This window comes from Ziziphus jujuba, chromosome 5 (genome assembly GCF_031755915.1).
Source record: "Ziziphus jujuba cultivar Dongzao chromosome 5, ASM3175591v1".
NCBI lineage: Eukaryota > Viridiplantae > Streptophyta > Magnoliopsida > Rosales > Rhamnaceae > Ziziphus > Ziziphus jujuba.
In genome coordinates this window covers 11966067-11991767 of record NC_083383.1, presented here as the reverse complement: position 1 = coordinate 11991767, position 25701 = coordinate 11966067, and the positions used below count along the sequence as shown (strand labels likewise).

The 25701-nt window shown below is 35.3% G+C and overlaps 3 protein-coding genes across 3 annotated transcripts; all 3 read right to left on the bottom strand.

Annotated features, from left to right (window-relative positions):
- Positions 1–3017: 3017 nt before the first annotated feature.
- LOC107420950 (probable glucan 1,3-beta-glucosidase A) lies at positions 3018–5648 on the bottom strand. Its single transcript, XM_048475361.2, has 7 exons — positions 5149–5648; positions 4678–5049; positions 4370–4474; positions 4266–4273; positions 3972–4127; positions 3525–3877; positions 3018–3394 (listed from the first exon to the last, which is right to left on the bottom strand). The coding sequence occupies exons 1-7, from the start codon at positions 5461–5463 to the stop codon at positions 3213–3215; spliced, it is 1491 nt and encodes a 496-aa protein (XP_048331318.1). The 5' UTR covers positions 5464–5648; the 3' UTR covers positions 3018–3212.
- Positions 5649–11945: 6297 nt separating this feature from the next.
- LOC107420962 (probable glucan 1,3-beta-glucosidase A) lies at positions 11946–14576 on the bottom strand. Its single transcript, XM_016030061.4, has 6 exons — positions 14192–14576; positions 13723–14088; positions 13284–13453; positions 12906–13061; positions 12441–12793; positions 11946–12313 (listed from the first exon to the last, which is right to left on the bottom strand). The coding sequence occupies exons 1-6, from the start codon at positions 14504–14506 to the stop codon at positions 12132–12134; spliced, it is 1542 nt and encodes a 513-aa protein (XP_015885547.1). The 5' UTR covers positions 14507–14576; the 3' UTR covers positions 11946–12131.
- A 2456-nt stretch (positions 14577–17032) lies between these two features.
- On the bottom strand, positions 17033–25346 carry LOC107420958 (probable glucan 1,3-beta-glucosidase A). The gene is made up of 8 exons (XM_016030056.4): positions 24981–25346; positions 24759–24878; positions 24283–24642; positions 23893–24026; positions 18515–18550; positions 17959–18114; positions 17478–17830; positions 17033–17332 (listed from the first exon to the last, which is right to left on the bottom strand). Exons 1-8 carry the CDS (start codon positions 25164–25166, stop codon positions 17151–17153), a joined length of 1527 nt encoding a protein of 508 aa, XP_015885542.3. The 5' UTR covers positions 25167–25346; the 3' UTR covers positions 17033–17150.
- Positions 25347–25701: the final 355 nt, after the last annotated feature.

Genomic DNA, 25701 nt, shown 5'->3' with positions numbered 1-25701 from the left:
ATTTCAAGTTCAAGTTCAATTGATGAGTAATAATTGATGTTCCCCACCAACATGGGCATGGACAAAACTTTATGATGACTGCGTAAAGGCTATATGCTACACTCTGCACTGTCACTTCCTGTATGGAATGGACTCCACTTGAGTCTGATTCTTGAGGCTTATTTGCGGGGGTGAAAAAAGGTTTAGCGCACACAGCAGACACATCATTCGAAGCAGTAGCAACTAAATTACTAAAAGCTTCATATTCAAAATAAATAACTAAATAAAATAAAGGAAAAAGCTTCACCTATCCACCAGTAGTGTTTATTCAGTATCAAATATAAATCCCACCTTCGGCTTCTACTTTGCTCATGGCTCATGGGATGGTAAAAATTCACCGTATCATTTCCCACACATCACACTTTAATCCAATTCTATCTTTTTTTTTTAAAATAAAATATTTTATATTTTTACTTTTGGTATATCCATCAAGGATCCAAAAAGTACTGGTGATCACAAAAACCATAATTATGGTGTACAACTTAATTTATTATTGTCATTGCGATCTCTTCTTTTTCTGGTCCCATTTTCAAACCGTTAGCAAACAATTGAAAAAAATGATAAATTTCCTACCAATTCTGTTTAATTTCCTCTAGCACAATTAAGCAAAAGAGGCATACTTAGAAATTACAACCACAATATTTAAGTAAAGATAATTCTATACCTACTACAAAATTTAATAACCTATTATATTATACACACACACACACACACACACACACACACACACACACACACACACATATATATATATATATATTCATTTGCAATTCAATTTTTATTATCTAAATTAGTAAATTATACCTTATTTGTTTTTAAATATAATTAATGTACACTACATCAATTTTACCTCTAATTCCCTTTGACTTTCCTAATTTTCAAAGCGATTTCACATTATTCATCTTCAATTTTATGAACAAACATACTTAATCTAATTGATTTGATTGCTTAAATCATAAGTTTTATATACTCCGTGACAATCAATTCAACTTTTTCTTATAGGAGTTCAAATTTTAGTGGAAGAACAAACCATTTTTTCGACTATACATAAGCAAACTACTTTATATACCATTGAATTTTCATTCAATTTATGTAATTTGGATTTGATTATCTACTCCGGTATACAAAATCCGAATGGATTCAAATCATTTGGGCAATATACGCCAAATAAGTTCACTTATTATTGAATTTCCATTTGAGTTTATATAATCCGAATCTAATTGTTTTCTATGGTATACATAATCTGGATGGATTTAAATTTTTTGGATCATGTATATCATATCTAAATGTTTTCTTTAATATACATAATTCGGATGAGTTTAAATTGTGCGAGTTGTATAATTCAAATACAGCTATCTTTTCCGGTATATATAACCTAGATGAGTTAAAATTATTCAGGCTACATAATACTGAACGATTTCAAAGTTTCCATTCCATTTTTTTAGATTTTTAAAGCAATTTGTGTGAAGAACAAATAGAACAAGAATTTTTTTTTTAAAAAAAAAAAAGATAAAAAAACACACAAAGAAAACAATTAAATCATAAAAGAAAGCTAAATAGGTTGAAAGAAAAAAATTTCCTTTTTTCTTTTGTTTATCTTTCTTCTTTATTACTAAATTTCATTATCTCTATTGTTAGGATTTTTTATTTTTTCTAAAACTCAATTATAGTGTGCATAGTATTTTATTTTTGTTTTATTTAAGTATTTAAAAGTATTTATCACTCTTTATTAAAGAATATTTTTGAAATGTAAAAATATAATTAAAAATGTAATGTGGCTACTTAAATTTTATGACGTGAATAAAATATAAGAAAAAGGGATAAAATGGGAATTGCGAATTATACCAAATTTGCCATTGTGTTAATTTTAACTTGTTAGGCCCGCGGGACATTACGTTTTTCGATTGAGTTTGTGCGGGTGGAGCACATGAGTTCTTTCTCAATTGGACCAAATTTGCTTGGGGTTAGCTTTCGTCGTCGGGTTAGTGGTCCAATCCAGTCCACTCATGTCAATGGCCTTATTGATTTATTACCTGAAATTGGAGAATGATTTGTGCGATAATCTGCTAGGAACACATTCACATATAGGTTAGGTGTATATTTTTACGTGTTAAGTAGAAAGGACATTTTAATTAAAGATTTTATTATAAAATCCTAGTTGAACAGTGATAATCTTTAATGTTTGTCAATCTTTAATTAATAATTTGATTTAAAAATCTAGTTGAATTAGTAATAACTCTTTAATAATTTTCACATTAATAGTTTTCTAATATAAGGTGGGAATTATGTTTCTGCATAAATAAATGATTAAAGTGAGATACAATAAATTATGATAATTTTTTATAGAAAAACCTGTCATATAAACTCAACAATCTATAGTTACATACAACATCACAAGAGATTAAAGTAAAATATATGGATCATATAAAATATATATTGAGTGACCATTTATAAGTGATCTATTACATCACATTACCAATGCACCCTGAACACAAGTTTAAAATCTTGAATCTGGAATGCCTGTGATCTTTTTGGGTATAAATAGTACAAAGTGGAACTTGATTCGGGCCCTGATTTACATGATTTACATGAATTTTGAAGTTCAAAAACTGCTTTAAAGGCTAAAAAACATTGTTTATCTCTTCCTAAATTTGCTTTTACAGGTGGTTCTCAGATATGAAGAGGACCATCCCAATTATAAGCCCAACCTACTAATATTCCAAAGACGTGCCCCATGAGCCAAGCCCATCATAATCAGCCCTGTACTACAGTGAGAACTCTCTTTTCCTTTTTATTTTATTTTATTTTTTTATAAATTATAAATTACAGTAATTTCTACGCCAAATGGAAAGGTGGGCGTGTCTTGAACCCAATTTTATCCATGTTTAGAGCAATTTATCATTAGACTAATCTCATTTAACCAGTACAATTGTGAGAGCTAATTGAAGATTATAATGGATTATTCAAATAAACATAAAAATGCATGCCTTATGAAGAAACTTGAGCTGTTCTTAGCAGAACCCTTGATTATTAATGTAGCATTAAGTACTACAAATTCTAAATGCGTAGTAGGTAGAGGTTGTCAGCAGGGTCCAAAATGAAGTGAGCGTACAGACTAATATGCAAAAAAAAATCATCTAGTCCAATAATTAATTGGCTGGCATTTTCTAAATCTAGAGCTTGATATAACCATTCTTGATCATCCACTCAAGACTCCAATGCTTTTGCACATTCCTAAGTGTCCAATAAGACCAACCAAATGTTGCTCTCCCATAAACTTCCAATTGAGCTTTGGCAAATCTTTGGTAATCTTCCTTTGTTGCATTCTTAACATTCCATTCAGCCACCCATTCACCTACATGCAAAATTAACAGAATCAATTAATCACACACTTTCATATATAATCAAATCATAACCCAAATTTGACAGATAAAAAAAAATAAAAAAATAAAAATGGAATTGAATTTGTAGTAGTAGTATTATACCAACAAAAGTGAGAGGGCCGTTGGATGTGGTAACACGATTCAACTCCGCGGTACGATTGGTGTAGATATAGTCGATGTTCTGTTGGACAGTCATTTTGCTAAAGTCATCAGTGAAGATGCTGTAGTAATGGACATCAATGACCGATCGTTTTAAGCCTCTGACTAGAGGGAAGAGCTCTCTGGGTTTCATTGGTCCCAAACGGTTTGAGAATATCACAAATGCCTTGTCAGTGTGCCTACGAACAGCATCATAACCAGCCTTGTAGAACTTTTTCAAGGTATCTACAGAAACTCCAGGAGATAGAGGCTCGTTTAAGAGCTCTACAGCGTATAGGCTTGGATGTTTGGCGTACCTTAAAAAAATTTCAAATATACATGGAAAATTGTTCATTTATAATGGTTTGACAAAAAATAATACCAATTAATAATTGCAAGTAAAATATGCACCTCGAAGCAAGGAATTCTATAACATCAACAGTTTGCTTCATGCTTTCATCTGTTTTGCCCCACTCCTGAGAGCCATCTCTAGAAGCACTGTGCTCCCATCCATTTTGGGAACCAGGTGCTGCATGCAGGTCAATTATAACCTTCACTCCATATTCCCTACCAAAACAACAATAAAATTAAGTAATATTAGATATATATATATATATATATATGTAGGTAATATAATTTCCAAAAAGAATAGGTTCTTGGGATTATTTGCTTCTCTTATCCTTCCAAAGAGTACATTGACGGGACAGTTTTATCTTATGTATTTTGAATTTTTATTTTGTGAAACTTCGACATGAGAAAAGAGAATGTTATTTATGAGAGTTGCCCAACTATTAAGTCCCTATTCAAACCATTTTTTGATGGTTAGATTTTAAAGAGGGAATTCTCACTGTATTTAATCCATTTTCTGATATGAACTTGAAGTCATTTTCCACTATGAAGGTTTTCCAGTGCTCCTATTCAGATCCATTCATCATTATTTATGTGATATATATACATTCACGTAAAGTAGAGTTGTTCTTTTTTTGCGCTAATCAATTAGAGATTAAACAGGCCAGAGATAAAAGCCAAAATCCAAAAAAGTCTCATATGATGAGAAAAAACATGTATGGAAAACGGTTCATAATAAAAAAGGGGAAATGTGTTCCAAGTCTCTTACCCTCATAACTTGGGGGGCTTTTAGTGGGCCATAACCATTTGTTACTTGAAACTCGCCCATCATTTTTCCAACAATCTTGAAGACAAAAACTGATGGATCATGGACTCCCCATCCAGTACTAGTAGTGTTCCCAGCTGGATAATCAGCAGTCACCAGCTCCTTTGTCTTTGCCTGCAACAACATTCCATTGGGTGCTTTAATTCGAACCCGTCTTGAATTACTATTTTTTCTCACTATCTCAAATGTCTCTGAAACCCCAGGTGAGCTAGCCACCGCCACTATTCCTTTCCCTACTTTCCCATTCACGTCCAGCCCCAGGAATTGTTTCTGAAACACCCTCAACTGGAAAGTTTTCTCGTTCACCCTCCACACCTACACAAAACAAATACCAAACTATCAGGACCGTTCTGGTCGCAGAATTCCTACATATATGTTATTTAAAAATGTTAAACATTTGTTTTTTTTATTAACCGTAAATGTTTCCCAGCTGGAAGGAGACGTTCGGTTGGCGACGATAATGCTTCCTCCTCCAAACTCAGCAGAGAGATACTTGCCAGTGGTGACTGATTTGAGCTGAAACTGAGTTCCATCCAAGAAGTCTTTGTTTGGGATTCCATCAAAGAGGGAAGGTTTAATCCAGCCTTCTGTGACCAACCAACCTCCTAGAGCTACCGCTCTAACTCGGAAGTTGGGATCTACACTCGCATTGCAAGCACATATTGCTATACACAACAGCAGGCTGATGCTTAGCAGCCAAGTGTTTGATGAAATGCTACTGAACAACATTTTTTTTTTTTTTTTTTTGCTGTGCCCACATCTATGCTAGGAGGACGACTCACAGTAATTGGATCAGTCAGACTTCGGAAATTTATGATAATAGATTTATTTATTTATCTATTTTAATATTGAAACGGGATTTGAACTCAACCATCGAGAAAAAGATTTCAAGAATCCCAATGCATGTCACATGTTCAGATTAGATTAATAATATTTATTGATTTATTAAATTTTGTTTATTTATCAACTAGCTTTTGTGCTTTGTCAAGCAGCATGTGGTGTTAATTATTGTTAATAATTAATTTTTTTAAAAATTGATTAGTGATTTTTTAGTTGACTATAGATTTATTTTTAAAACAATTGTAATTGATGATATTTTCTGATTTGTATAGATGTGTATCCTTATATACCTCTTAGATGAAGAATAATAACATGATATAAAAATACTATTTAAAATTCTTCTTCGTTTCTATACGGTATTAGCATGTTTGATCCTGAAGAACATTTTTATGTGAATCAAAATTTGAACTTCAAAAATTTTCATCTTAAATTAAAGTTTTAATTTTGAAGTTTTTATTTCGAATTGAAGTTCTTTTGAAGTTTGTATCTCAAATATCATATCTGTTGCATATCCATTCAAAATGTTCAATCTTAGTGAATGTTCTAGTACAAATCAAGTTTAAATTTCAAATTTCTTACCTTGAATATTGTATATCCTCATTTCTTATTTTGAATCACAAATCAATCCTAGAATTGAATTTCAAATCCCAAACCGAATTCTTGTACAATTTTCTAAAAGTTTAGTAATGATGATTGATTAGAGTAAACTAGGACTATCATCTAAATCATACAAAAATGGAAGTTATCAACGAATTGGAAAATTCGGCTAAGCATCATCTGGAGGAGCATCATTTGACAGAACCCAATCCAACAGCCTCGTATGTTCTTAGTGTAAAGAAATAGGTCATTCGAAGTAAAGGTGTATGAGATAACTGGTTATCTTGATTGGAGGGACTTCACCAACAAGCCTCAAAAGCAGATTGCGAGACACATTACTATAGCTAATAATCAGTTTGTAGCAAATGACAAACATCTACCTATGATAGATAAGGTATTTGTTTTTTTTTTTATAAACTCTAAGAATAGTATGTGGATTATTTAGGTGCATCCGATCATATGATCAATGATTCAAGTCAATTACAGTTTATTATGTCTTTTTCTCAGTGTGTCATATCCACAGCTAATGGTAGTACCTCTCCTTCTATTGGAGATGGCCCTATCATCTTGTCTTGGAAACTTATTTTAGATATTCGTCTTTGTTGTTCCATTTCTTAAGTACAATTTGTTATATGTCAGCCAAATTACCTCAACTTTAGCATTTACTATGACCTTTTGTCCTTCATATTGTATGTTTCAGGACATTCAAACTCAAGAGATTCTTGGTTACGGAGTTAAACAGGGCAAACTCTACTATTTGGATTTGAAAGAAAATGAGAAACTGAAAACATGTCAAATAAATAAAACAAATGAAGTAAACAACACTCGATAAACTATTTGGCTATGACACCGAAGATTAGGATATCTGTCTTTTGCTATCTTCAGAAGTTGCAACCTCATCTATTTTCAAAGGTAAGCGATTTTGATTTTCAATATAAAGTTTGTGAAATGGTTAAAAGCTACTGGATGTCTTATTTGCCAAGCCTTAATAAATGTTCAGAATTTTTTATGGTCATCTACTCTGTATTTAGAATCTTGCAAAAATCCCTTTCTTTTCTCATGCTAGTTATTTTATCACTTTTATTGATGAATGTACCCAGATGATTTGGATATCTCTTCTAAAAAATAAAAGTGAAGTATGTATAGCATTTCAAAAATTCCACAGTATAGTTACTACTAAGTATCAAAAATAGATTCTAGTCTTTTAGTATGAAAATGGTAGAGAGTTCGTTGATGCATCGTTAGCCAAGGTATTAAGCAGTCATGGGATTTGTCACCAAACCTTTTTGTACCTATACTACAGAGTAGAATGGATTGGCTAAACAGAAGAATCAACAAATATTAAAGGTTGTTTGTGTTTCTCTATTTGGTATGAACATGCCTCGATATTATTGAGGAGAGGCGGTAAAACCTATTATATATCTTATTAACCGAACACCATACAGATTCATTGTTTTCCAAACTCCATAGCAGAAGAAGTAATCTCTACTTTCCATTTCTTATCTACCAAATCCCAAACCCCAAATTTTTGGCTATACTGTATATGTGCACATTCCCAAAATTCAATAAGCAAATGGGATCCATGTGCCAGCAAGTATTTTTTTGTTGGATATTCTGATTTTCAAAAGGGATATAAATTTATCATCCTCAAACTTGAATGGTACATGTAACATTGGATGTTTCTTTTCATGAATTAGAACTTTACTACTCAGGGGGAGTTTTTGGATCTTCTTTTCGAGGGGAGAGTTTTAGTGAAGAGAACATGCTAAAAGGCAAAGATTTATGGAGTTGGAAGCTAAGAAGCCTTGAATCTGACACTGTTCCGCTGGATGAAATAGTTGGCATAGAATCTGAAGTTATTGAATATGGAGATATATCGCTAAATGAATCTAGTATTAATGAAGGTGAAGGTCCCAAATCTAACTTTCCTAATGAAATCGGCATTGCAAACATCTTTGAATCTAGCTTTCTTGATTTCTCTGACCAAATGGTAGAGTTGCCCTTGTCTTCATCAGTAACTAAAGATTTTACCAAGAATTTTCTTCCCCAAGTAATTTCAAAACCCAATTCTAATGAATCTGATAATTCACTTATACGTACAGGAGACAGAGAACTTATTAGATACCCATAAAGGACAAACAAATAAGTACCAAAGGAAAAATATGAACCTAACTTTAAAGCCAAGATTAAGTATCCAATTAGTTACCATATGTCAAATCATAGGTTGTCTGAATCGTATGCATTTATTGTTAATCAATTATTTTTTGTGCCTATTCCTAGTAGTGTGCATGATGTATTGGAAGACTCATAGTGGAAAAAGGCAATGAATGAAGAAATGGAGGCTCTATAAAAGTGTGCAACTTGGGAACTTATGCCGTTACCCAAAGGAAAAAAGATAGTTTGATGTAGATGAGTATTCACTGTAAACCTTTAAGCAGATATTAGAATTAACATATATAAAGTAAAGCTAGTTGCAAAAGAATATATGCAGAAATATGGGGTGGATTATCAAGAGATGTTTTTGCTAGTAGCCAAGATCAAAATAATCCGAATTCCTATATCCAAACATTTAATTAAGATTGGGCCATGAAATAGTTTGATATTAAAAATGTTATATATGGATTTATGAAAGAAATAATTGTATGTTGAGCAATTCAAATGGGTTTATCTTTCCCAATTATCCTAGCCGGAACTTGTACATAGCACTTCTACGGAGGTGCATGCATAAAGGTTTGTGACTCTTTTCTTATTTGAATCTTAAGAACAGGACCCTACCCTTCAGAAGTAAATGTGAACTTTCAGATAATGGTAAATTCTGTAAGTTGAAGAAGTCTTTATATGGGTTGAAACAATCACTATGAACTTCGTTTAGGAGATTCTTGAAGACAATAAAATTATTTTGTTATAAATAGAGTAATTCAAATCATACTATGTATATAAAACATAGAACCAAAAAGGTCTATTAATTATATATGTGGATGATACGGTTTTAACAGGTGATAATTTGGGTGAAATGAAGGCTTTGCAAGAGTATTTGGCCACCAAATTTGAAATGAAAGATCTTGATAAATTAAAATATTTCTTAAAGATTAAAGTGTCAAGATCAAAATATAGAAATTCCTTATCACAAATTAAATACATGCTAGATCTTATAACTGAAACTACGATGTTGGGTTGCAAGCCAGTGGAGATGCCTGAAGAAATGAATCATAAACTTGGAGAAAATCTGGATCAGGTTCCTATGGATAAAGGTCGTTATCAGCGATTAGCTGGAAGACTAATTTGCTTATCTCACACAAGGCCAAATATAGCTTATGCAGTAAGCATAGTAACCCGTTTCTTGCATGTGCTAAGTGAAGAACATATATGTGTTGTGTATCAAATCCTAAGGTATTTGAGGAATGTTCCAGGAAAAAAGTTTTCTATTTTTCAATAGTGATACTTTAGATACTTTAGGATACATGGACTCTAACTAGGCAAGAGATCAAACTAATAAAGATCCACATCAGGATACTTCATGTTCGTTGGAGAAAATTGAGTCATTCGGAGAAGCAAAAGATTGTAGCAAGATCCAGTGCAGAATCAGAATTTTGAGGTATGGCTTAATGGTGTATGTGAGTTACTTTGGGTAAAAAATTTAGAATTTGAGTAACAAAAGCTTATAGATTTGCATTGTGATAATAAAACAGCCATTGAAATTGCATACAATCCAATACAACATGTTCGTACTAAAAATGTAGAAGTTGATTGTAATTTCATCAAGGAAAATCTGGATTGGAAAATCACTCGATTTCCACCTGTTAAGTTAGAAGACCAATTAGCATATGCACTTGCAAATGCTGTATTTGGAAAGATGTTTAATGCTTCAATCAGTAAGTGGGGCATGATTAATATCTATACTCCAACTTGAGGGAAATTGTCAGCATGAAATGTCAATATCTAATTATTGTAAATAATTATTCTTTTTAAGATTGATTAGTGATTGTTTAGTTAAGTATAGATTGATTTTAGAAATAATTGTAATTAATTATAATTGATAATATTTCCTTATTTTGCATAAGTATGTATTCTTTACATACGTCTTGGATGGATAAGAATAACATAACACAAAAATATTATTTGAAATTTCTTTTCGTTTCCACACAAATTTACTAGCTGGCTGTATTTGAAAAACACATACACTTATAATTACCCAAAATACTTTCCTTTTTTCTTTTTCTTTTTTCTTTTTGAAACTCTACCAATTTTTAAAAAATTTATCCTCTCTGCCAATAGCCATCAACAGGAAATGGCTGCTGGTACCACTAAAGGTATAGTGAAGAAGAGAAGTTTTAAAAAATGAACAAAATAATAAATATGTGTATATATATATTAATGAACAAAATAATAAATATGTATATATATATATTATGGTATATATTATGGTTTTCAAATGGTCTGTATTGGGTTCCTATAGAGCATCTAAAACTTCTTATTCCGGGTTTATCCATAAAGGAAAGCTATTATATTTTCTTGTGCAATAATTCGAATTTTAAAAAACTACTTTGGTTTTTTGCGTAATAATGCGAATTTGAATACTCCACTTCAATATCATAAAAATAATAATAATAATAATAATAATAATAATAATAATAAACAAATAAATAATTTAATAAAACAAACAAACAATCATTAGCAGGCCTCAAAGAGGAGACAAAAATGTTTGGCCGCTGTTCTTTTTAAACTTTTCCTTATTATGCCTAAAATTTGGTTTTGTTTTTCTCATATTGCTGTTTCCCATTAGGAAAAATCCATTCATGAACCATGTGCTGTATAGACTTTTTTATGTAACAATTATAGGAATGATATAATATAATAAATGACTTATTATTGGACACCAAACAAATTTGCTAGTGACTAAGTTCATAATAACTAAGAGTAAATATCACTTAGCCCTTCCTTTGTTTTTTTTTTTTTTTTTTGGAATACTTTTCAGAAATGCATTTCTATTTTAGAAAATTTCAATACAGTTCCCTTGTTTCGTGATTTATTTATTTATTTTTTTAGCTGAAACCCTTGTTTCGTGTTTTGTTTCATTTTATTTTAGCCTTTTATATTTTATTTTTGTTTTACTTTATCCCTTTTGATAGTCCAACTATTAGTCCACGCATATATTTGACTTAAGTGAGACTTTTAAACTTATTTATACGTAAAAATGATCTGTTTATTATTCTGTTTTTACATTTGTTTCAAATAATAATTATAATTTCATTTAGACATAAATGTTGTAGTGCATAGTAATAACTAAAAAAAATATTGGATTGCCTTTTGTAATTCTTTTTTTCTTTTTTCTTTTTTTGTATATATGAATTCTGAAAATGGGTTAAAATTGTCTTTTTAGTTAAAATATAATTAATTGACTATAATTTGACTAGTAAAATGAAATAAAGTGAAACAAAAAATAAAATGCATATGCATTTGTGGAAAAAAAAAAAAAAAAAGAAATGACTAAAGTGATATTAGTTAATTAATTAATTTATTAGAGAAAGTAGTGATACATGGTATGAAGGTTTTGAATCTGTTTATTTAAATTGCTGTGGCTGAAAGTGTATGTTATTGTAATTAAATATTTTGAGCCACAATAAATATGTCATTATCAGATTTGGATAACATGTAGTTAGTTTTTAACTACAAAAATAACAAAAATAAATAAAAAAATATTGTTTTTACATTTATTGTGGTGGGGATGAAGTGTCTATTCTTTATTGGTGGGATAGAATTGGGAATAAGAGAAATGCATAGAAAGATCCAGATCAATGTATGTCTTAAAAACGTAAAGAACTCGCAGTGCTCTTGGAAAAACCCTGGATTCTTATTGTCAACAGGGTCCAAAATGAAGTAAGCGTACAGACTAATATGCACAAAATCAGCTAGCCCAATAATTGGCTGGTTTATTTATTTATTATTTTTTTTTTCTAAATCTAGAGCTTGATATAACCATTCTTGATCATCCACTCAAGATTCCAATGCTTGTTTACATTCCTAAGCGTCCAATAAGACCACCCAAATGTTGCTCTCCCAAAAACATCCAATTGAGCTTTTGCATATCTTTGGTAATTTTCTTTTGTTGCATCCTTAACTTTCCACTCAGCCACCCATTCACCTGAATCCAAATGCAAAGTTAACAACAAATTAATGACACATTTTTCATGTAATAATAAAATCATACCCCAAATTTTGACAGATTAAAAAAAAAAAAATGGAATTGAATTTTTGTTGTAGTATTATACCAACAAAAATGAGAGGGCCATTGGATGTGGTAACACGATTCAATTCCTCGGTATTATTGCTGTAGATATAGTCGATGTTCTGTTGGACGGTCATTTTGTTAAAGTCATCAGTGAAGAGATGATAGTAATGGACATCAATGACCGATCCTTTTAAGCCGCTGATCACAGGGAAGAGTTCTCTGGGTTTCATTGGTCCCAAACGGTTTGAGAATATCACAAAGGCCTTGTCAGTGTGCCTACGAACAGCATCATAACCAGCCTTGTAGAACTTTTTCAATGTGTCTACAGAAACTCCAGGGGATAGAGGCTCGTTTATAAGTTCTACTGCGTATAGGCTTGGATGTTTGGCGTACCTTACAAAATTTTCAAATGTACATATGGAAAATTGTTCATATACGTATAATGCTTTGACAATAATAATAATAATAGCAAGTAAAATGTATATTTATAGTTATATAAATATACCTTGAAGCAAGGAATTCTATGACATTAACAGTTTGCTTTATGTTTTCATCTGTTTTGCCCCATTCAAGAGAGCCATCTCTGGTACCACTATGCTCCCACCCATTTTGGGAGCCCGGTGCTGCATGCAGGTCTATTATAACCTTCACTCCATATTTACTACCAAAACAATATAATTAAGCAATATTAAAAACAGAAGCTTTTTGTTTTTAATTTTAACTTATACACATGTGTATGTTTGAATTTTTATTTTATGAAACTTGGACAAGACAAGAAAAAGAATGTTATCTATGAGAGTGGCCCAACTATGTAAGTCCCAATTCATACCAGTTTTTCATGGTTAGAAATTAAACAGAGGAAGTAGAGTAGTGTGGTACATACTTAGCCCACATGAAGGCATTGTCTAACGCTGCCAAGGAACCTCCCACAAAGGGCTTAGGGGGTGATGGATCACTTGCTATCCACCAACCCACTGGTACTCTCACAGTATTCAATCCATTTTCTGATATGAACTTGAAGTCACTTTCCACTATGAAGGTTTTCCAGTGCTCCTATTCAGATCCATTCATCATTATTGGTGTGAGATATATACATATACACATACACGTCGAGTTGGTTCTTTTTACACAAATTCATAGATAGAGATCTGTCATTAATGCAGAAACAGCCCAACAATGAAAAACGCTGTTTCGTCGGAAAATTAAGCAAGTTTGAATCCCTAATTCCCAATATTAGAAAAACTTCCATATAATGAAAAAAACATAGAAGTATGGAAAACGGTTCTTAATTAATAAAAAAGGATAGTGTTAAAGTCTCTTACCCTCATAACTTGTGGTGCTCTCAGTGGACCATAACCATTTGTTACTTGATACTCGCCAAGCAATTTTCCAGCAATTCTGAAAACAAAAACAGATGGGTCATCGTCTCCCCAGCCAGTAGTAGTATTCCCAGCTGGATAATCAGCAGTCACCAGCTCCTCTGTCTTTGCCTGCAAGAACATTCCATTGGTTGCTTTAATCCGAACCCGTTTCGAGTTACCGGGTTTTTTCACAATCTCAAATGTCTCCAAAACCCCAGGTGAGTTAGCCACCGCCACTAGTGCTTTCCCTTTCCCATTCAAGTCCAGACCCAGAAATTGCTTTTGAAACACCCTCAACTGGAAAGCTTTCTCATTCAGCCTCCACACCTACACAAAACAAATACCAAAACTACACTATCAGGACGGTCCTGATGCGAGAATTCCTATATATATGTTATTTAATTTAAAAGTGTTAAAAGATTTTTTCAACCGTAAATGTTTCCCAGCTGGAAGGAGTTGTTCGGTTGGCGACAACGATGCTTCCTCCTCCAAACTCAGCAGAGAGATATTTGCCAGTGGTGACTGATTTGAGCTGAAACTGAGTTCCATCCAAGAAGTCTTTGTTTGGGATTCCATCAAAGAGGGAAGGTTTAATCCAGCCTTCTGTGACCAACCAACCTCCTAGAGCTACCGCTCTAACTCGGAAGTTCGGATCCACACTCGCATTGCAACCGCATATTGTTATACACACTAGCAGGCCGATGCTTAGCAGCCAAGTGTTCGATGAAATGCTACTGAACAACATTTATTTATTTATTTTTTATTGCAGTGTCCACATCTATGCAGCCTGCCTGCGTATATATGTAAAAAGAGGATAGAATCATAGTCGTTGGACCAGTCAAATTTGGGAAACTTTATTTTAATGGATTTTATTTTTTTATTTTAAAATTGAAACGGGACTTGAACTCGACGATCGAGAAAAAGATTTTAAGAATCCAAATGCGTGTTACATGTTGCTGATTAGAATTGATTTATTAAATTTTGTTTATTAATAAACTAGCTGTTTTTTAATTTTTTACTTTTTTGGTAATCTAACGAACTGGCTCTTTGTTTTTGAAAAACACTTTACGTTTTGATTGCCCAAAATACCATTTCTTTTTTGCTCTTTGAAATCTTACCAATTTTTTTAACCAGTCATCAACAGCAAATAGCTGCAGTTACCACCCACTGTATGGTACAGACGAGAAGTATTAAAAAATTGAAAAGACGATAATAAAATAATAAATAAATATATATATATATATATATATATATATATGTATATTGTAGTTTTCAAATGAACTGTATGGGGCTCTTACAGCGCATCTAGAACCTGTTGTTCCTATTTTTTAACATTACCAAATAAGTGCAGCGGTGAAAACAACCTTTTCCTTTTTTTCTTTTTTTTCTTTTTTTTGAAAAAAAACTACTTTTATTGGTATCTTAAAAAGAAAAAGAAAAAGAAAAAAGATCTAGCACGGAAAATACTTTTAGATATATTCAAATGAACCGTATAGGGCTCTTACAGCGCATCTAGAACCTGTTGTTCCTATTTTTTAACATTACCAAATAAGTGCAACGGTGAAAACAACCTTTTCCTTTTTTTCTTTTTTTTTCTTTTTTTTTTTTTTTGAAAAAAAGCTACTTTTTTCTTGGTAACTTAAAAAGAAAAAGAAAAAGAAAAAAAATCTAGCACGGAAAATACTTTTAGATATAACCGTTGACGAAGTGTAATAAGTCACTGGTTATTGGACACCTAATAAATTTGCCACAAATTTCATATTGATTAAGATCAAATATCAGTTAGCCCTCTATGTTTAATATTTTTTTACATTTTCTATTTTTAAAAAATTCATTACAGTTTCATTATGTTTCAATTTATCCTTTCATATTTTATTTTTGTTTCACTTGACCGATTGTCCAAGCATTAGTTAACTCATATCATACGTTTGACTTGACACTTTAAACCTTCTAATTATTTATATATAAATATAATCTATTTATGATTTTAATCTTAAGTTTGTTTCAAATAATAATTAAAATTTCATTTAAAAGTAATGTGTAGTTAATTACCAAAAAAAAATAAAAAATAAAAAATACAGTTTTAGACTTGCGTGAAAGCTCAGTGGTTAGCACACCACAGCCCGGCCAGTGAAAGTTGGGTTCGAGTCTTGGGGGGAAAAGGGATGCCTGGGGCATAGCAAAAAAATAAAAAAAAGATTTTTATTTCAGAAACTCAAAAAAATAGACTGGTTTTTGTAAATGGTTTTTCTTTTTTCTTTTTTGGTTTATTTAAATTTAAAAAATGGGTTAAAATTATCTTTTTGATTAAAATATATTAGTTGACCATAATTTGACTAGCAAAATGGAATAAAAGTAAAACAAAAATAAAAAATTGCATTAATTTCAATTCAATGTTTTAAATTTTAAAAATTACAACTGACATTCTAAAGATAAAATTATTTTAAAAAGTATAAATAAAATAATATGAAAGAAAATGTAGTATCTTTGGTATTATGTATCTTTGGTATTAATATTAGTAGTTTATAGGTTATCAGTAAAAATCATTACATGTTTGATTTTACGTGAATTTTCACGAATCTAATAATCCGCTACTGACCTCTATTCATTTTTTCCCTCCTGTTGTTCCAAATCATTAATTAATTTGTATGACCATCGAAGAACATTTTTATTGATTTTTTTAAGTACGACATGTTTTTTTCTAATTTTTTTTTTATTGTTAGAATCTCTTATAACTGCATCAAATAGAATTTTATAATTTGGTTTTTGATCTTCTAAATCAATTTTTATTTGTTTTTCTTTGGAAAGTAAAGAAAGCTTTCTAAAATTTAAACTTGATGATAATTTTTAGTAAGTTCATTGATTAAATTCAAAACTGTTTGAAATCTAAAAAAAGATAAGTGATATTTTTAAAATTTTAAGAATTAAATTATAATTAATGTAAATCTTAAAAAATTTAAATGAAATATTTTTTAAAAAAATAAAAAGGGCCAAATGATATTTATTAATTAGAAAAAGTAGGCATAATGGCTCACGCCATAAACTTAATCCCTATCATGTCAACTGGATGTGAAGGTTCTGGTTCTGTTTAATTAAATTGAAAACCTTAGCAAGTACTCTAAAGATTCCATTTCAATAGGAACTAAGATCCCTATTACATATGATCCTTCACCAATAAACAAAAAAATAACAATAATAGAAATGTTGCTTACTATTTATTCATTAAAAAAAAAAAAAAAAGGGAGAGAAAAAAAGGGGGCATGAGGCGCTCTTAGCAGAGAGAACTCTGGATTATTATAGCATCATTTATTGCAAAATCCAAACGAGAATCGAAAATGAAGTTAGTGTACAGACTAATAAGCATAAATAAATTAACCGGTATTTTAAATCTAGAGCTTGATGTAACCATTCTTGATCATCCACTCAAGACTCCAATGCTGGTTCACATTCCGAAGTGTCCAATAGGCCCACCCAAATGTTGCTCTCCCATAAACTTCCAATTGAGCTTTAGCAAATCTTTGGTAATGTTCCTTTGTTGCATCCTTAACATTCCATTCAGCAACCCATTCACCTGAATGCAAAATTTAACCCAAAATCATCATCATCATCATCATCATCATCAAAAAAATATAATGATAACAATAATAATTAAAAGCTTGCAGATAATGAATTTGACACATAAAAAATGACACAAAATTTTGGAGTAGGCACCGTACCAACAAAAGTGAGAGGACCGTTAGCTGTGGTAACAAGATTCAGCTGCGCCGAACGATTGGTGTTGACAAAGTCTATGTTCTGTTGGACTGTTAAATTGTCAAACTCTTCGGTGAAGAGATTATAGTAATGGACATCGATGACCGTTCCGCTTAAGCCGCTAGCCAGAGGAAACAGCTCTGTGGGATCCATTGGTCCCAAACGGTTTGAGAATATCACAAAAGCCGTGGCAGAGTGCCTTCGAACAGCATCATAGCCAGCCTTGTAGTACTTGTTCACGGCGTCTAACGAAACTCCTGGTGATAGAGGCTCGTTTATGAGTTCGACTGCATATAGGCTTGGTTCTTTGGCGTACCTTAAATTTTTGAAAATGTATATGGAAAATTGTTCATATATTATGCTTTGAGAATAATAATATTTACTTTTACTTATAATTGGAAGCAAAACAAAGCATTTATATTTATAATTTTGATTTGGTTGTACCTTGAGGCAAGGAAGTCTATAACAGCAACTGTTTGCTTTATGATTTCATCTGTTTTGCCCCATTCGATAGAGCCATCTCTGGACGCACTGTGCTCCCATCCATTTTGGGAACCAGGTGCTGCATGTAGATCTATTATAATCTTCACTCCATACTTCCTACCAAAACATCAAGGATACATGAAGAATATATAATTTTCCAAAAAGAACACATTCATTTCTTCAAACTTTCATATATGTTTCATACTTACTAGTTTGCAATTTTTTTTTCAAAAAAAAAAAAAAAAAAAGAAAGAAAGAAGGAAACTATTTGTTTTTTTAATTTTTATTATATATTTTGAATTTTGATGTTATGAAACTTCTACTAGACAAAAAGAATGTTATTTATGAGCCCTCATATTCTTGAAAAGAAGTCATGAACTAGATAAGAAAATTCTATTGGATTATTATATTACTATTAATTAATTCCCATATAACCGAACTATGTAAGTTCCTATCAAAATCAGATTTTCATTATTAGAAATTAAAAAGAGGAAGGATAACGTAGTATCGTACATACTTGGCCCAAAGGAAGGCATTGTCTAAGGCTGCCAAGTGTCACGTCCTACGAAAAAGGACTTCCCGATAGCGAAGCAAGTTGGGAACCTGCTATCGCGCTTTGGCAATTTGAAGATCATATCAAGAGGTTCCATGAAGCAAGCTCGACGAGGACGTCGACGGCATAGGTGGGGGAGAATGTCACGGTTAAAGCATTTCATCAAACACTTGGTGAGCATTCTCTCCATTTTGGGCCTTATAATCCACTTTGGGCCTATTTTGGGCCTTACAATGGGCCAAGCCATGTACATATCCATTCTAGATGTTTCTTTAGATATTTTATGTAAAGTAGGTGGGAAAGTAGGTGGGAAGTAGGTGGGAACCATTCTCCACCGTAGGATTAAAGCAATTATAGCCGTAGGATTAAGCTTTGTATGCCTATAAATAGGTGGAGGCCTCATTTGGCCAAACCATCCAAGAAATCTCATCTATACTTGTAAAGCTCTCTTTCAAGTAATATACTTTCATTCTCTCTTTGTGCTCTAGCTTTCTTTGCTTAGCTTTCTCTTTTAGTGGGCAAAAGGCTTACTTAGTTGCAACAAAGGGTCGGAATAGCAACTAAGGCCGCACGGCTTGAAGGGTAAACAAACAAGTCCGTGACAAGTGGTATCAGAGACAAGGTTAAAGCTAGCATCTAGAGCAACATGTCTTCATCAGAGGTTGTGATTGAAGAAGCAAGGGGAAGGGAGGTCATCCCCGAAGCTGCAAGGAAGGGACGTGGGCGTTCAAAGTCGAAGGACGTTCTCACCGCCATGGAGACCAAGGAGGTCAAGATGGAGTTGGCCGTTGCCGACATGTTGGAGCGGCTTGATTGTGTGGAGCAAGGCATGGAGGAGCTCGATGGCCGAGTGGAAGGCCAAGTGGGGGAGCTTAGAGGTACCATGCAAAGCACCAACGAGGCCAACACCGAGGCATGGCGTCATGAAAGCCAAGCTTTCCAAACAAAGGTAATTGAAACCTTGTCCCTTATGCAAGCTCAATTAGATGAGAATAATTATACTACAGGTGGGAGAGACAAGTTCTATAAAAGTCCCCAAAGCAAGGAACATCAAAGAAGGCCACCATTACCTAGCAAAGATTGGGAGAAAGGAGCCAAGCCCGAACTAAAGCCAAAGAGAAATTGCTTCCTATGTGACGGTCCCCATTGGGCAAGAGATTGTCCAAAGAGGAAGTCATTAAATGCCATGCTCGAAGAGAGGGAAACTAAAGAGCAAACACAAATAGGTTCCTTACAGCTGTTAAACGCTATCAAGGCTACTCCTAAGGAGACAAAGAAGAGTGGCCTAGTGTTCGTGGAGGCAAAACTCAATGGGGTGCCCACCAAGGCGTTGGTGGACACGGGTGCCTCACATAATTTCCTATCGGTGGAGGAGGCGCAAAGGCTTGGGATCGAGGCAACCAAAGAAAGGGGCTTCGTAAAGGCGGTAAATTCCGACGCGAAGCCGTTCCAAGGAGTAGCTAGAGGTGTGAAAACCACCATCGGGGATTGGGAGGACCAATTGAATCTAACGGTTGTGTCCATGGATGACCACAAGGTTGTCCTTGGTATGGACTTTTTCAACCGAGTAAAGGCTTTCCCACTCCCATTTGCAAGCAAGTTATGCATCATGGATGGGGGAACGACGTACATGGTGCCTACGGAACAAGCTAGCAAGCGGGAGGCCAAGGTTTTGTCAGCATTGCAAGTTGAGAGGGAGGAGCAAATCAACTTGGCTGCTGCCCAAAAGCCTAGTGAGGATGCCTCAAACCATGCCAAGACATCTCCTAAGGTACAACATGTGCCAAAGGAGTTGCACCAAGGGAGCTTGCGTGCATTGGCTTCAAGTTGTGGAGACGACAAGAGAAAGCAAGAAGAGGCTAAGGAAGGGAACTTAGCCAAACCATCACCTCAACAAAACGAGTTACATGACGGGAAGGCACGATGCTATGAAGAGTCACTTCCCATTGTAAGGAAAGGGGGCATGGAGGCCCTAGCGAAAGGTAAGTCAAAAGGGGCACCCTCGACGATAGTGACTTCACCCGCCAAGAGTGTTGAAGCCACACCTGCGGGTCGAGTCGGTCAACATAAAGGCATACCCAACTACACCAAATACTTGGTGAAGGGGAAGGACCTGCCGGATGGTGAAGTAAGTGGGGAGCACGAAGATACACAACGGCAACTCAAAGATCACATTCGGCGGGCAAGGAAGAAGGCGCGACGAGGGCGTCGCGAGTTTAGGTGGGGGAGAGTGTCACGTCCCACGAAAAAGGACTTCCCGATAGCGAAGCAAGTTGGGAACCTGCTATCGCGCTTTGGCAATTTGAAGATCATATCAAGAGGTTCCATGAAGCAAGCTCGACGAGGACGTCGACGGCATAGGTGGGGGAGAATGTCACGGTTAAAGCATTTCATCAAACACTTGGTGAGCATTCTCTCCATTTTGGGCCTTATAATCCACTTTGGGCCTATTTTGGGCCTTACAATGGGCCAAGCCATGTACATATCCATTCTAGATGTTTAGTGTCACGTCCCACGAAAAAGGACTTCCCGATAGCGAAGCAAGTTGGGAACCTGCTATCGCGCTTTGGCAATTTGAAGATCATATCAAGAGGTTCCATGAAGCAAGCTCGACGAGGACGTCGACGGCATAGGTGGGGGAGAATGTCACGGTTAAAGCATTTCATCAAACACTTGGTGAGCATTCTCTCCATTTTGGGCCTTATAATCCACTTTGGGCCTATTTTGGGCCTTACAATGGGCCAAGCCATGTACATATCCATTCTAGATGTTTCTTTAGATATTTTATGTAAAGTAGGTGGGAAAGTAGGTGGGAAGTAGGTGGGAACCATTCTCCACCGTAGGATTAAAGCAATTATAGCCGTAGGATTAAGCTTTGTATGCCTATAAATAGGTGGAGGCCTCATTTGGCCAAACCATCCAAGAAATCTCATCTATACTTGTAAAGCTCTCTTTCAAGTAATATACTTTCATTCTCTCTTTGTGCTCTAGCTTTCTTTGCTTAGCTTTCTCTTTTAGTGGGCAAAAGGCTTACTTAGTTGCAACAAAGGGTCGGAATAGCAACTAAGGCCGCACGGCTTGAAGGGTAAACAAACAAGTCCGTGACAAGTGGTATCAGAGACAAGGTTAAAGCTAGCATCTAGAGCAACATGTCTTCATCAGAGGTTGTGATTGAAGAAGCAAGGGGAAGGGAGGTCATCCCCGAAGCTGCAAGGAAGGGACGTGGGCGTTCAAAGTCGAAGGACGTTCTCACCGCCATGGAGACCAAGGAGGTCAAGATGGAGTTGGCCGTTGCCGACATGTTGGAGCGGCTTGATTGTGTGGAGCAAGGCATGGAGGAGCTCGATGGCCGAGTGGAAGGCCAAGTGGGGGAGCTTAGAGGTACCATGCAAAGCACCAACGAGGCCAACACCGAGGCATGGCGTCATGAAAGCCAAGCTTTCCAAACAAAGGTAATTGAAACCTTGTCCCTTATGCAAGCTCAATTAGATGAGAATAATTATACTACAGGTGGGAGAGACAAGTTCTATAAAAGTCCCCAAAGCAAGGAACATCAAAGAAGGCCACCATTACCTAGCAAAGATTGGGAGAAAGGAGCCAAGCCCGAACTAAAGCCAAAGAGAAATTGCTTCCTATGTGACGGTCCCCATTGGGCAAGAGATTGTCCAAAGAGGAAGTCATTAAATGCCATGCTCGAAGAGAGGGAAACTAAAGAGCAAACACAAATAGGTTCCTTACAGCTGTTAAACGCTATCAAGGCTACTCCTAAGGAGACAAAGAAGAGTGGCCTAGTGTTCGTGGAGGCAAAACTCAATGGGGTGCCCACCAAGGCGTTGGTGGACACGGGTGCCTCACATAATTTCCTATCGGTGGAGGAGGCGCAAAGGCTTGGGATCGAGGCAACCAAAGAAAGGGGCTTCGTAAAGGCGGTAAATTCCGACGCGAAGCCGTTCCAAGGAGTAGCTAGAGGTGTGAAAACCACCATCGGGGATTGGGAGGACCAATTGAATCTAACGGTTGTGTCCATGGATGACCACAAGGTTGTCCTTGGTATGGACTTTTTCAACCGAGTAAAGGCTTTCCCACTCCCATTTGCAAGCAAGTTATGCATCATGGATGGGGGAACGACGTACATGGTGCCTACGGAACAAGCTAGCAAGCGGGAGGCCAAGGTTTTGTCAGCATTGCAAGTTGAGAGGGAGGAGCAAATCAACTTGGCTGCTGCCCAAAAGCCTAGTGAGGATGCCTCAAACCATGCCAAGACATCTCCTAAGGTACAACATGTGCCAAAGGAGTTGCACCAAGGGAGCTTGCGTGCATTGGCTTCAAGTTGTGGAGACGACAAGAGAAAGCAAGAAGAGGCTAAGGAAGGGAACTTAGCCAAACCATCACCTCAACAAAACGAGTTACATGACGGGAAGGCACGATGCTATGAAGAGTCACTTCCCATTGTAAGGAAAGGGGGCATGGAGGCCCTAGCGAAAGGTAAGTCAAAAGGGGCACCCTCGACGATAGTGACTTCACCCGCCAAGAGTGTTGAAGCCACACCTGCGGGTCGAGTCGGTCAACATAAAGGCATACCCAACTACACCAAATACTTGGTGAAGGGGAAGGACCTGCCGGATGGTGAAGTAAGTGGGGAGCACGAAGATACACAACGGCAACTCAAAGATCACATTCGGCGGGCAAGGAAGAAGGCGCGACGAGGGCGTCGCGAGTTTAGGTGAGGGAGAGTGTCACGTCCCACGAAAAAGGACTTCCCGATAGCGAAGCAAGTTGGGAACCTGCTATCGCGCTTTGGCAATTTGAAGATCATATCAAGAGGTTCCATGAAGCAAGCTCGACGAGGACGTCGACGGCATAGGTGGGGGAGAATGTCACGGTTAAAGCATTTCATCAAACACTTGGTGAGCATTCTCTCCATTTTGGGCCTTATAATCCACTTTGGGCCTATTTTGGGCCTTACAATGGGCCAAGCCATGTACATATCCATTCTAGATGTTTCTTTAGATATTTTATGTAAAGTAGGTGGGAAAGTAGGTGGGAAGTAGGTGGGAACCATTCTCCACCGTAGGATTAAAGCAATTATAGCCGTAGGATTAAGCTTTGTATGCCTATAAATAGGTGGAGGCCTCATTTGGCCAAACCATCCAAGAAATCTCATCTATACTTGTAAAGCTCTCTTTCAAGTAATATACTTTCATTCTCTCTTTGTGCTCTAGCTTTCTTTGCTTAGCTTTCTCTTTTAGTGGGCAAAAGGCTTACTTAGTTGCAACAAAGGGTCGGAATAGCAACTAAGGCCGCACGGCTTGAAGGGTAAACAAACAAGTCCGTGACACAAGGATCCTCCTACATAAGGCTTAGGGGGCACTGGATCGCTTGCTATCCACCAACCCACGGGAATTCTCACCGTATTCAATCCATTTTCTGATATGAATTTGAAGTCACTTTCCACAATGAAGCTTTTCCAATGCTCCTACTCAGATTCATCCATCATACGCATAAGTTAAAACGAATAGTGATGATGTACAAAAAAGGAAATTAATTCCCGGTTCAGGATAATGAGCTTCCGGAAGCTACAACTTCATTAACTTTTTTATTTTAAGCCTTTTTGCAGTAGGCTAAAAACGCTTTTTTTAACCAAAATATTGTCCAAAAGAAAGCGATTTGTGAACTTCAAAGGTATATTATTCCATATAATTTGTATGGTGGATGTTAGTCTAGTCTCTTACCCTCATAACTTGTGGAGCTTTAAGTGGGCCATAACCATTAGTGACTTGAAACTCACCCTCCAATTTTCTAGCAATTGCGAAAACGAACACTGATGGATCATCGTCTCCCCATTTAGTATTCCCATCCGCATAATCAGCAGTCACCAGCTCCTCTGTTTTAGCCTGCAAGAACAACCCGTTGGCTGCTCTGATCCGAACCCGTTTCGAATCGTCTGGTTTTTTCACAATCTCAAATGTCTCCGAAACCCCAGGTGAGTTTGCAACCGCGAGCACTCCTTTCCCTTTCCCATTCGAGTCCAGTCCCACAAATTGTTTCTGAAAAACTCTCAATTGGAAAGCTTTCTCGTTCAGCCTCCACACCTGCACAAAACAAAAAACAGAGCATTTTGTTTATTATAATTTAATCTTCAAAATCGAACCATATGATAAAAAGTAAAAACCCATTTCCATATATAATCACAGAATAGAATTTTAACTGTAAATGTTTCCCAGCCAGAAGGAGATGTTCTGTTGGCAACTATGATGCTTCCTCCTCCTAATTCAGCAGCAAGGTATTTCCCAGTTGTGACTGATTTGAACTGAAGCTGAGTTCCATCCTACAATATTAACCATTTTTTTTTAATTTACTTTATTATATATATATTAAAAAAAAAATGATAGTAAAGGTTAAATTAAAATTATAGGAAGAGGATACAAACCAAGAAATCCTTGTTTGGGATGCCATCAAAGAGGGAAGGTTTAATCCAGCCTTCTGTAACCAACCAACCTCCTAGATTAACAGCTTTGACTCTAAAACTGGGAGCCTCTCTTGCATTAGAAGCACATACCATACAGAATATAAGACTTATGCTTAGCAGCCATGTATTTTTTGAGCTGCAAAACATTTTCTTTTGCGCTTGTTGGTCACTTAATTATTTAGTTGTGCACTGCTCTATGTATGCCGACACCTATCCGGAGACCGCTTGCTTGCATATTTGTATTAGAGAAGAGTTTGGACCAATTGGGAGGGTTGAATTTTCTTCGTCTACTTTATGACATTAAATTTGGCCTAACTAGCTAGATTTTTTTTTTTTTTTTTTTTTTTAATGGGATAAACACAAGGGATTTTTTTTTTTTTTTTTTTTTTTTTTTTTTTTGCTTCATCATATTTCCCCTGTTATAACTAACAAAATCTGTGAACAAAGCAAGTGAAAGGCATCAACAGTATGTATCAATGATATAATTCTGACTTGTCGTCCCAATAGACAGAGTTCGAGAACTGTGTGACTGAAAATGTGATTGACTGAACCGGAATAACCATAAACTTGGGCTCAAAAGACCACAGATTAAAGAAATCAATACAGGGAAGTGAAGGAAGATGAATTTAGCATCCAAATGGCATAAAGCATCAGGTTCATAAAGGGGAGTACCATTCATAGG